The sequence below is a fragment of the Crassostrea angulata genome, chromosome 9 (assembly GCF_025612915.1).
Source record: "Crassostrea angulata isolate pt1a10 chromosome 9, ASM2561291v2, whole genome shotgun sequence".
Classification (NCBI taxonomy): Eukaryota; Metazoa; Mollusca; class Bivalvia; order Ostreida; family Ostreidae; genus Magallana; species Magallana angulata.
In genome coordinates this window covers 6,492,948-6,505,618 of record NC_069119.1, presented here as the reverse complement: position 1 = coordinate 6,505,618, position 12,671 = coordinate 6,492,948, and the positions used below count along the sequence as shown (strand labels likewise).

General features: G+C 31.8%; 2 protein-coding genes across 2 annotated transcripts; one reads left to right on the top strand and one right to left on the bottom strand.

Annotated features, from left to right (window-relative positions):
- Window positions 1–469: 469 nt before the first annotated feature.
- On the bottom strand, window positions 470–6,569 carry LOC128162688 (uncharacterized). The gene is made up of 6 exons (XM_052825949.1): window positions 6,247–6,569; window positions 3,214–3,249; window positions 2,925–2,972; window positions 1,814–1,867; window positions 1,390–1,465; window positions 470–822 (listed from the first exon to the last, which is right to left on the bottom strand). Exons 1-5 carry the CDS (start codon window positions 6,401–6,403, stop codon window positions 1,437–1,439), a joined length of 324 nt encoding a protein of 107 aa, XP_052681909.1. The 5' UTR covers window positions 6,404–6,569; the 3' UTR covers window positions 470–822; window positions 1,390–1,436.
- Window positions 6,570–6,777: 208 nt separating this feature from the next.
- Window positions 6,778–12,306, top strand: LOC128162685 (ORM1-like protein 1). The gene is made up of 4 exons (XM_052825946.1): window positions 6,778–6,883; window positions 7,430–7,609; window positions 8,201–8,352; window positions 9,943–12,306. The coding sequence occupies exons 2-4, from the start codon at window positions 7,436–7,438 to the stop codon at window positions 10,076–10,078; spliced, it is 462 nt and encodes a 153-aa protein (XP_052681906.1). The 5' UTR covers window positions 6,778–6,883; window positions 7,430–7,435; the 3' UTR covers window positions 10,079–12,306.
- The last annotated feature ends 365 nt before the right edge of the window (window positions 12,307–12,671 follow it).

The following is a 12,671-nucleotide window of genomic DNA, read 5'->3' as shown; positions in this document are numbered from 1 at the left end:
TATTCTTTTTACCCTTATTTTTTAGGAATAAAAGAGGTTGATAAGTGAATGAAAATATTTGTCAACCTGATGAGAGACTTGACTCTAACAAATTTAACCGACAATTTTTTTTATAAAATGTTATCACAATTTCCTTCAAAAGCTGTCCATGTTTGCATTACGATCATAATTTTGATTTCTTTCCAAACAGAATTATTAACAAATGTCTTACAATGTATCAACAAGAAAATAAATGTATTTCAATATTAAAATGGGTCGTTGACAATTGTGCAATTCTAAATATACAGCGAAAGTCAAATCTCAAAAATAAAAATGTGACTTTCACGGTACATAAGGTTACAAAATATGTGCAACAAGTCCATTTCTATCAATGTTCGAAATATATATTTAATTGCTTTTCTGATGCATGGATCTAAAATAATTTAGATTCTTATACACTCACAATATTCAACAAGAAACAAATCTAAACTCATATTTCAATGATTTTAAAATTCAGTCATCATAGAGTAAAAATTGTAATGTATCTCAGCAACATTCTCTTTAAAAAACCACAGTTCCCTTTTATTGACCTAACCAGGTCTAAAATTTAAAATAACACAGGTTAACAGTTCCACAACATTAGACACAAAAATACCACTTCTTTCACTTTCAGTGAGTTTCCTACTTATAATTTGGTACATTTTTCGGCTATTTGATCACACAACATAGGTCTGCCGAGACTGTTTGGCAACTTCCTGTTTAATTATTGAGTGTCATCTGTTGTCTTTTCAGTTTCAGTCTTTTCTAAAGAGCCATATTCCTTACATAAGCTCTTTAATGTTTCTGCAAAAGAAATAGGAAATACATTTGATGTTTTGCTAGTTTAGGTTTTATCAAGATGGCGTCATATTCGGTACTTTTCTTTCAGATGCACATATCATAATTTTTTTAATATCGTCATTTTTCTTTAACAGCAAAAGCAACAAAAATTAAAGTAATCAATAACTACTGCGTATGGAGTTATTTTCGCCCCATTTTATTTTCATCCCACAGGGGCCAAGGCCGTTTTAACATTAATTTCAATGTAACCATAAATAAAGACCTTTATTTATTTTTTGTTACATTGAAATTAATGCTAAAACGGGCTTGGCCCCTGTGTTTCATCCTTTCGTGCTTGAATTCACCCAAACATTGGCTTATATGATAGATATTTTCAACTTCTAATTAAAACAGTAATTTAAGATCGTTTTTGAGACCCAACAAGGGCAGAAGGGACAGAATTATATGGGGCAATTATTTCCCTGTATATACCATTAGTAATTCCAATCACTCCTAGACATGCAGGCAAAATAAAAAAATTGTCCCCCTGATACATTATCAGTGGTACTGGGTGTTACTGAATTTACATACCTTGACATTCTCTCAGAATGTCCTCTTTCTTTGATTGGAAGAAAACATTACTGTTTTGTTGTTGCTGGTAGACTCTCTGAAAAAAAAAATGATGAAATAACATTAAATTCTAATCAGTCATCCTTTCGAATAAGTAATCTTTGTTATTCCCATAATATTTTTTTTAAACTCTTCAATGATAATTGATATTTTGATACCTGACTGGTTTGAACTTATTTTTCTGTAATATGGTTACAATGGGATTGGGCACAAGTTCTAAAGCTTAATATTTAGCCCTCGCCCTAAATTTCCAAATCCAAATAACGTTACATTAAAACAAATTTATGTGGGTTTTTTTAAATTTTTATTCTTTTTTTTTTTTACTTTTCATATCATTATGTAAACTGTATCAATCAGTTATAACTTTCAAAGAACATATACATACTGCTTCTTTCTTCAAGCTGACTAACTCTGACTCTAATATTTTCTGCTGCTGAACCTAAATGTAAATGAATTTAAAATAAATAAACTTTTAACACATAAATTCAACTAACAAATATATGAACAACTCATTAAATAATCAACTGATTCAAAATCCCATTTGGCATTGATCGAGATATAAATATCATACATTTAGAAAAAAAAAACCTTTTCAGGGACATAATCATTAATCAGCATATCCTTAGTGCCAACAATTATTTTTACAGTCCATTGAAGGTGAGTAACTAAGAATACAGTGCATGAAGATGCCATATGTTGTCCCGTGCTGTCTACAGACATTTAGAAGGTAATCATTTGACACATTTTATCCAATCTAATTAAAATTAGATCTTTGTGTAGTGATCTATTAGGAGTGGATCAAAGATCTAATTTTAATCAGGTTGCATTTTATCCAATAACAAATAGCCAAAGAGGCAAAGGAGTAAAATATACAGGAAGCAACATATTTTTGTTAGCCATCAATTGTTTGGTTCTTTTAGTCAATTAAGTGTGTACTTTTTGGTTTCATATTCTATGTGTCCCTTCTGTAGATAATATTATACATATATGTAGCATAGCACTGCACGGTTTTTGAGTTCAAATTTCAACTGAAAGTTATAACTTTACTCATTTTTTGGATAAAACAAAACGAGTGTATGATTAACATGAGTGATAAAATATTAAATTCAAAAATATCCCTAAATGTTGAAAGCTATGGGCCAATGAAAATAGTAATGTTTAATTTTAGAAGTTACTACTACACTGTTACAATATGTCAAATGCTGCAGCATTTGTTATTTTATTTCCATATATTGAAATTTACATGAAATTACTCAATAAAATGAAGAAAAAAATCATTTATAAGCTAAAAAAAATTTGATAATTGAGTTATATTCCTTTTTTAAATCTTGCAATAAAAATACAAGTAAAATAAAATCATTGATTGTCAGATTTTATTTTTCAAACTTCTGGGCTGAAAATCTTAAGATTAATTTTGGGACCAAACAGAGGAAGGTATTTATGTATGATGTTTCTCAATTTTTCAATGGCCTTAAAAAAAATCTGATAAAACTTACTGCTTTTTCCAGCTGTTGGACTGCCAGGGGTTGTGATGCTGCCTGTTCCTATAAATAGAAATAAAAAAAACAACCTGACAAATTGTGTTAATACAGATGTGCACCAAAATTCCCTGTAGGCACTTGTAACCTATACCTAGCTGCAATAATGTAGCCCTCTCCGATTTTTTTTTTTTTAAAAACTACAGGTAAAAAAAAAATGGATGTTAAAATCTGAAGACAAAAAAATGCTAAAGCTTTAATGAATGCTTTAAAAAATTAAATAATTTCTCAAATGCAAAATACTCACTGCTCTTTTCTTCATTCTCTGTTGCTGTTTTCTTTTCTAAAAACATTTAAGAGAATTTTAGTTGTAAAAAAAAGTATCGACTGGGCCTAGAATGAATATCGACCTTCAGATGCTATTATTTAATCACACAGGCTTTTAGGTAGATTGCCTCTGCTATGATTTGACTTGACTTGATATTTTGACTAAAGCCATTACTAAAACTTAATTAGGACAGTCATTTCTTTTTATGTCTATAGTCTGCCTTAAGATATTCATGAAACACACCTGGGTGATATTTAATAAAAATACACATACCATTGAAAGAAGTGCAATCAAAACAGATGAAAGGAAAAATATATGAAAGATAACTGCATTGACAGTTTTGAGCCATTATCATTTTTCACACAGAAAAATTCACATGGACAAAAACAGATTTCTTATGGGTATTTAATTATAATGGGAAAAGCTGACATATTTTCTCTATTCAGAAGTCACTCAGAATATGGCTACCTCGCACAATTTCTCAACAAAATCATCTGGGTCTGTTGCAATGCAAAACCTTTTTTTTTAGCCATGTATTTAAACCTGATAAGCTACATGGAGAAAGGGTGTTTCAATTAAAGGAATCTTAGAAAATTTTCATACTGTTGAACAAACATACTTTGGATGAATATCAATGAACATTCATGAGTATTTATAAATTACGGTATCAATTAACTAAGCAAAAACTGAATCAAGGATATCTTGGGACAGAGTATAGAAGTTTGACCCAAACTGTAGGCACGTGTCATGGTGTGTCTATTAGGATATCTATGCTTCTTCAGCAAGTTGCCAACCATTTTCACCCAAATCAATTCTGCAGGTTAAACATGTACTTCATCATTTACATACTAGTAACAAAGTTTACTCCAACAATTTAAATTCTAGTGTAGTCTCTGTGTGTTTGATTTTAATTTAGATATAATTTTGTGTACTTTCATCTAAGAATCTACATGTAGGGGGGGGGGGGGGGGGGAGTCAGGAAGGTCCAGACCCCAATTCAAAATTCAAATTTCTTTAAATTGCATTAGAAAAAAAACAAAAATATGCCACTGACAAACTCAAATAACCATCAGACCACCTCTGGAAAAAAATTCTGGATCTATGCTTGACTTTGCTAAGCAACTTTTTTAGAGTGATTAATGTTACATCATTAATCAACATAAAATTCTGCACATCAAATATGTCTAGCTTCTGTAGAATAATGAAAAGGAAACAAAATCAAAACAAATATGCGCTCTGTTCGTGAAGTTCATCAATGACATGTTTTTTTTTGGTATCAGGAGAAAACGTACCCGGGAGAAAACGTACCCAGGAGAAAACGTACCCAATCTCTAGGGTTCGTTTTCTCCAAGAGAAAACGTACCCTATGAAAATCATAATTATACTAATTAATAGTTTTTAATATTTTTAAATAATTTTCAAATGCTACTTTTATGCATATTTCAATGCATAGATGTATAGAAATATATTCATTTTATGAATAATATCTTTATAATAATTGTAGCAACTTTTATTTTAGTACGAATGCATGACCTGTCATAAAGTGTTATCAGTCTACTTCTTCTTATTATCCATTTATCGGTAGCCTTACTGATTTGAGTGTTTTTATGCGAGATCCCCTGGTTTTAATTATAGCAGGGGTTCAAAATTTTTTTTATGATGGTCAAGTCCAGGACTTAGAGAGTAAATTTTAGGCAAGTCCGAGGAAGAAATTCCCAAGTCCACATTGTCATGATTGATAGATAAAATTATATCAACCTAAACATCACTAAAACTATTTATTTTAATTTTTTGCAATGAATAAAACTATATGTTTGAAATTATGTTTTATTTTATATCATTGTATTAAAGCCACGGCCTATCGTCACGCCAGTGGCTTTTGGAATTCGCGAATTCTTTTCTTTTCATAAGTTTTGTCTGAGGAACTATTATTTTTATCACACCTCAAGTCACCCCCGGCTTCATGTTCCTCACAGGGTCTTTCATTTGTCGTTCCTTTGCGTATATTACTACTCGTAAATCCAAAATTCAACAAACTTACTGCCGTTTGTCATAGCGGAGAAACATGAGAAAATGTGTAAAAGCACGTCACACTGTTACGGAAAATAAAAAGACGGATTGTATTTTCGAAATGTTCGTAATGCTTATGTGTTCATTTATGCCAAAAAATAACACATTTTTATTAAACCCATGATGGAATTTGATTTATTTTTAATTGTATGAACTTTTTTTTTAATTTAAAAAAAGATGAGCAAGACACAATGCCAAGTCCCTGGACTTCGGCGATTCTAAATGCCGAGTCCGGATCCGGAATTTGTTAGTCCGGGACGTCAGGCTTGAGGAATTTTGAACCCCTGTATAGTGATAATCAATTAAATACCTGAGCAGTTATTATTATGTAATATTATGTATTGTCTCCCCGCGCATGAGGTAAAATTATTCACTCTCCACACATTATACATGTCAGTGGCGTCGGTAGCAAATTGGCTGTTCAATGTAACATCTCGTAGTACTTTCCATATATATGAATCAAACAAATATTTAAAAGACTTGGACTTGGTTTTATTAAAGCAACCTTGTTTTATAGATAATTAAAAAAATGTTTTAAAAAACGTGATATCGACTTCTTCAGATACTCATCATTTAGTTCTCCAAATGAGATTGCAATATAAACTAATTATCTAACGGTTCCGTTTATGGTGGATTGATTGTCGACTAATTAAAATGCTCAGGTCATGTTCGTGTATGTGTATGTTATAAATTATTGTATGCATTTAAGAACAACATGCAACAGCAACAAATGATACAAATGTTCATGGTATATTTTATTTTGTATCTGTGAAAACCATTATTTATTATTTTCATAGGGTACGTTTTCTCTTGGAGAAAACGTACCCGATGAATTGGGTACGTTTTCTCCTGGGTACGTTTTCTCCTGGGTACGTTTTCTCCAGCATTCTTTTTTTACTATATCGCAATAAGCTTTGAAACAATAACAATCATTTTACTTACCACTTTCAACGTTTTTCTTTTTATCAATTTTCCTCTGTTGTACAACGGTATACGCTTCGTATATTTTGTAGTTAGAGTAAATGAAGTAAGGCACAGCTGCCACAATTAATGCTCGCTTCAGGTAATACGGGAAAGGGTTAGGTAGCTTCTTTCTCATAACTGCTTGTGTAGGCCATCAGCAAACGTATCCATTCGATTATTTTGTGTCTTATCTGGCCAACTTTAAGGCGTTTCTTGCTAAAATATAGTAAATTGTGATGAGATTTTGGTTAAGGTCACCTGTTTTATTTTCACCGGAATTTACTTTCGCATCCTAAACTATAAACATGTTTAGGTGGGGTGCGAAACATCCCGTACCCAACTAAAGAAAGATATATTTAGCAGGCTAGATAAATCCGAATTATTTTATCTTGTTTGAGCTCTGACTTAAAATAAAAGAACCAGAGGCTTTGAGAACAGAAACAAATTAATCATTGTGTTAATTTTTTTTCATTATTGGTTAGACCTAAGGCGTCTATAAATTCGGGGTGTTGTAGTTTTGTCCGTATTGGTTTTAATTTTGCAACGTCATTGATAGAAGCCATTATCATTGATTACGAATTTCCGTTTTTGTATTATTGAGAGTTCCCATACCTTGGTGTGTACATTATTTTAGTATGATACATGAACTTTCGTCAGCATTGTCTGTATCTTAATCTTTATGTCAAAGAGTAATATAGAATGAAATGCACGAAAATCTCTGTGAATGAATTGCAAATAATCTGACATTCCCCATGTATTTGACTGTAGGTCTGCATATCTGTCTGAAGTTGTTGGCATAGAGCTGTTTTAAAACTTCATTATTTAAACTTTAAATGAAAATCTGCAGATTTTTATCGAATTTCATCTGTTTTGGTGTAGTAATAGCTGTAAAATATGGTACCGACTGGCGAGGTAGGTCAGTATATATATATAAACCTTGATCCATGTATAATAGGTTTCTTGCTTATGCATTTATCAAGGAATATTCCTCTTTTGAGAAAAGGGACAGGCAAAACAAGGCTATGCCTGTCCACTTCACAATAGAGAATAGGATATATAACATGTTTTAAAAATTAAGATACAACACTACCTTTAAAAACAATCATTAGTGATCACTTATGTTTAATACCAGTATTTAATTTTTTTTTATTGATTTTTACAGATCACAATGAATATAGGTACTGCGACGAGTGAAGAAAATCCAACCCATTCATACCTGGGCTCAAGAGGAATCTGGATCACATATGTGTTAATTTTACTAATTACACACTTTATGCTTCTGACAATTCCGTTTTTCTCGGTAGCTGTTGCTTGGACCCTAACTAATGTCGTCCATTGTGTGGTATGTACAATGCAGAGTAGGTTGGGGGCATTTTAGTTGGGATTTGATTAGGGATCCATGGTTTTTTTTGTCTGCTGGTCTTCCATTTTACAGTTATCAAAGAATATTGGACTAAATATTAATTAAGACATTACTTTTGTTGTTGTTTTTGGTTAGATCTGTAAATGTTATTCATGAAATACATTATCAAAGTATGCACATTGGTGATTTTTTAAAAATTCTCCATTTCTGGGTGCATATTATACATTTCGTACCCAACTTTGGAGGGTGTGTATACATGTAATACACAAGTGCATTCTAAACACAAAAACTTAACAGTGTACATGTATCTAAAAATCATTCAATTTTTACAGTTGTAATTTTTAATTTATTATATGAAATTTTGTCAAACTAGCTCAATGCTTGTATTATTTTTATACATGGATGAAACACCATTAATTTGATTGCCTGGATGAGGCAACCAACTCACCAGGTTTGTTGGTGAAATACCTCTGTTTGTGAAACCAAAATTTGCATTGATTTGAAATCAGGGAGTAAATACTCTTGTTCAAAAAATTTTGCTTGTTCTGATGTTATAAAATTTGGTTTTAGATTACATACTTCATGCTACATGTTACCAAGGGAACACCTTGGGGAACACCTGAGCAGGGAAAAGCCAGGACCCAAACTCAATGGGAACAAATCGACTTTGGACAACAATTCACTCCTACCAAGAAATTTTTAACTGTCGTACCTGTAGCAATGTAAGCAGGACTACTTTTACTTTAGTGTGGTCATCGTTGCAAGCCACAGGTTTTGTGTGCATTTGTGGAAATAGAATGGACACAAAACTCGTGGGCATTCTCAAGTCAATGAAGATTCAGGTTCTGCTAATAAAGTTGGCCTCTAGCTGCCTCCGACAGATGGGTCAGAAAAATATTTTAACTCTATAAATTATTCATATGCTATTTACCGGTATTGTCATTTTGAACATTTTTGTTGTGACAAAGAATTTTTTAGGATCAATTAACTTTTCTTGTGAAAATATTTATAATTGTCATTTACTTACTTATATGCAACCGGAAGATCACCCAATTTAAATAAAAAGCCTAATTATTTTGAATTTATTATGTTAATTACATTTTATGATTTGAACTTTCAAAATTTTGTTATTAAAAAAGATGATTAAAACATGTTGTAAAAGAAATAGCATAACTGAAAATAATTTAAACCTTTCCATGGAACATCAGAATTACATCCCAGTTGGTTAAAACCATAGATTACAGTAAGGAATTATTATAAATGCTTTTGAGACCATTAAAGCTGCTTGGTCCGATTTTTTTGTTAAATTACAGTATCAATTTTTTTTCATACAAATCAATCATCTTAGAAAGTTATAGACTTTCTCCTATTTACACGAGCAGAATCAGTCTCCTTTCAAAGTTAGAAATATTCAAAGTAAATAAAAATAATTTCTTTTCGGGCAAACGAAAAAACAAACCAAAGTGCATCACGGGAGTTTTTAGAAAAGGAAACCGTTTGGTTTCGTCCCCCGGATGATTGGGGTTTTTCAACCCGCATGCTATGCATCGATTGTAAAGAGAGCAAACGTCAGAAATATTAGCGAACAAAACGCACACATGTTTATTTGTAATTTGTCTGATTATGTCGACCTTTATTTAATGCGATGTCAAAGTCGTAATACAACCATACCCGTCTCGTCGTCAGGGGTGAAATTTAACATGAGGCGAAATAACGCGGTGCCCTTTTATGTCGTTTGTTTATTAGCAAATTTTGTATGTATTTTTCTTCGTTGAAATTTGGCTTATTTGACTAGAAAAAAGTACTGCAATGTCTATTATAATACATATACTAAGCATAACCATCGTTTAAAAGCATGCATGAAATTTGATATAAAATCGGACCAAGCAGCTTTAAAGAACTTTGTTGTGAGTATGTATGTCTATGAATTTGCTATATATCTCTGTAGTACCAAAAAGTTGTAATGAACTATAGCTAAGTTTTGTTTTTGTTATATCAGTCTGATTAAAATCAAACATTCCACTAGTTCCTATATTTTGGCTACACTTGAGTACCTCTACAAAATTTTGCAGGCAGAAGCATTTATGCAATATCTCACAGTTTTAAAAGTTTCAAAGAGGTACTCAAGTGTGGCCACATTCAAATTTGAGACCATCAAAAGGAGCTAGTGGAATGTTTGATTTTAATCAGACTGTTGTTATATAATATGGGTCTTTAATTATATATTAGTCATAGTCCATATCCTTAATATTCATTTTTTATTTACATTAAAAAATCTTTAAATCAAACATTTATTTTTATTTCCCTTTCAGATTTTTCCTGGCGAGTTTTTACACAAAGTATGATACAACTCATTTCTGTATAAACCTGATCGCGCTCGGTTTTAGCGTTATACCCAAACTGCCTCAGTTACACGGTGTGCGGATCTTCAACATTAACAAGTGGTGAAATCCAGATCAAGACATAATTATTTTCTTCAGACAAGTTAAGTCTTAAAAAAAGGTCATTTTTCTTTTTTCCCAACTATAGTAAGTTGTAGCTGATGATCTGGTGACAATTTCTGTTTCCATGGGAACATTGAAACTGACTGATTCAGCAAGTGTGAATCGTTGGAAGGTTTTGACAAAGGAGTCATTTCATTATTATGTGATAGTGCTATATTATTTCATGTCCCATAAAAAATGATGTAAGCAAAACAAAAACTGGAAACAATGAAGTGTAACTGTTTATGACATTGCAAAATATTAAAGAATGATACAAAGAGATTAATACTGAAAGAGAGAAAAAGAATGAGTGAAAGATGGAATATTGATACTGATTGAGTGGTAGCCAGCTAGTAGAGCAAAAGCACAGTTCTTTTTTATTATTGCTGTAAGAAAGATTGTACCAGTTTATTAAAATGTTGAAAGAAAATGAGAGAGATAAAAGAGTTTGCTAATGCAGTCTTTTTTTTTCAGAAAGACAATATATAATACATATATATCTGTACGATTCAGGATGATTATGAAAGAAATATTTTGATAATTTAGTGAGTTGGAAAACACAATTTTACTTCAAAATAATGACGGAAACTGTGAAACTGGTATTGAATTTTTTGTCTCTTAAACACTCATATATATAGTACATGTACCAGTACATGCATTTATGTGAACATGATCTAACTGCCAACAAAATTGGAAGGTTCATGTGCTTAGGTCCAGTTTGGAGTTTCTTGCAAATGTTCAGTAAATATTGGTAGCTTATTTCAACTATTAAGCAGATCGTGACTGGTTTGTTTTACAGTACATATTTGTTTTTGGCTGTAAGTCATTAGAAAAACCATGATTGGTTTGTTCTACATATATTTCAATTAAGAGGTTAAGGACACTGCTATTTAAAGTCTCAGTTTTGCTTCAAAATAAGCAAGCACTGCTTCAAAGGAGAAATTTTACATAAAGTCTTTCTATTCATATATCAAATGTAGCTCAGAGACTTGTGGAAAATCTTTTTTCAGGAAATAAATCATTGCAACTTTTTGGGCCTTTCAGGCAGAGCTTGAAAGACACCTTAAATGTATTTACACCCTAGGATGTTATAATTCAGACAAAATGGAGTCACATCCCATCCATTTAATTAAGTATGAACTAGACATATCCCAATATTTGTATGTCTTTTCTATGATAATTGAGGCTTTATCATTGAATTTGATGAAGTTTTGCTCAAACTTCAACAGATAATACAATATATGTACTGTATATCAGGTTATTTTTTAAGAAGGGGGGGGTTGTTATCATGCATGCCTACTTATTACATTCTAGGTCGTTTTCCGCTTGTCTGAAAGGCTGAAAAAGCTGTGATTGATTGTAAAAATCAGTTTTTGAAACCAGCTAATCGAAGTGAAGAGAATATTCAATGTGTGCACATTGTAAAATTGTTATTTTTAATACATATACATATGATAAAAAGAATATTTTTTGGCAAGGAAACTATATCCCATGGGTTGGGCTAAAATTTGTATACAAAGTCCTGGTGTTACTTTGATAGTATTATTATTTATAGCTAAAAAGTATTTACTTGGTTTTTTTCAGCTGTATGTTTGATGCATTGTACAATTTACATACTTTCCAATCTCTGTTGCTTGAGAAGTGCAGACATGACCTGAATTTTTACTTGCCCAATTAATATGATAATCCATTCAGCTGAGTTCCGTTGAGAACCAATTCATAGATCGTTATAACTGGGTAAGGGAGATGTACAATTTGACGTGAAAATCGTCCAAACAGTATGAATGCATGTACAAGTGAGAATTAATTGTCTGCTTTTTATGCCTTGGCTTTATGTTGCTATTGATGTTTTAGTCCGTCAGTGGTCAAGTGTTGATGAAAAATCATGTTTACAAGATGTTTAATATATTTTTTCCATAACAAGGAGAAAGAAGAGGGTGTGTGCCAATATATTCAGAAACGGACAATTATCGAAAAGAAAAATGAGGCTCGTATGTACATGACAAAGCAAGTGATTTGATGACCATGTTTTAGAATGTGAATAATTACGTATATATATATCTATTGCACTGATGGAGAAACTCTAATTCCATTGTCTTTTAGAGCAGTAGTTCTCAAACTCTCTCAATGATGTTTATTGATTTTTTTTTACATGTACAGAATTATTTTATTTAATAAATTTGAAATGCCTTGTATTGAGTGAATTGATGTTCATTAGGGCCTTGCTCTGCAGCCTGTTGTGATGTCTGTCTGTCCATCTGTCCACCCAAGATCACTTGCTTAGAGCATATCTTCACTCCCCCTAATCCAATCTGGCTCATTCTACATCTAAAGAGTGTCTTTACTAAAGACTATGCAGTGACCTTGAATCAAGTTTGTGGTGTAAGTTTAAGGACGTAACAGAATTATATGAAAACACCTTGTTCAATCATATATTTTCTTCCTTTGGTCATATTCCACAGCCTTTGGTCAATTGATGTGCAGTGACCTTAAATGAAGTTTAAAGGTCAAGGTCATATTAGACCACCTAAAAATCTTTCACCGCGTATACTCTACTC

Bases quoted from the DNA above. Each gene is read 5' to 3' on its own strand.
- LOC128162688 (XM_052825949.1), bottom strand. From the start codon at position 6,403: ATGAGAAAGAAGCTACCTAACCCTTTCCCGTATTACCTGAAGCGAGCA. The intron at 3,250-6,246 runs GTAAGTAAAATG...AAATGTTTTTAG, and splicing joins AAAGAAAAACGTTGAAAGTG to AAAAGAAAACAGCAACAGAG. The intron at 1,466-1,813 runs GTATGTATATGT...TTTTTTTTTCAG, and splicing joins TCAGCTTGAAGAAAGAAGCA to AGAGTCTACCAGCAACAACA.
- LOC128162685 (XM_052825946.1), top strand. From the start codon at position 7,436: ATGAATATAGGTACTGCGACGAGTGAAGAAAATCCAACCCATTCATAC. The intron at 7,610-8,200 runs GTATGTACAATG...ATTTGGTTTTAG, and splicing joins CTAATGTCGTCCATTGTGTG to ATTACATACTTCATGCTACA. The intron at 8,353-9,942 runs GTAAGCAGGACT...TTTCCCTTTCAG, and splicing joins ACTGTCGTACCTGTAGCAAT to ATTTTTCCTGGCGAGTTTTT.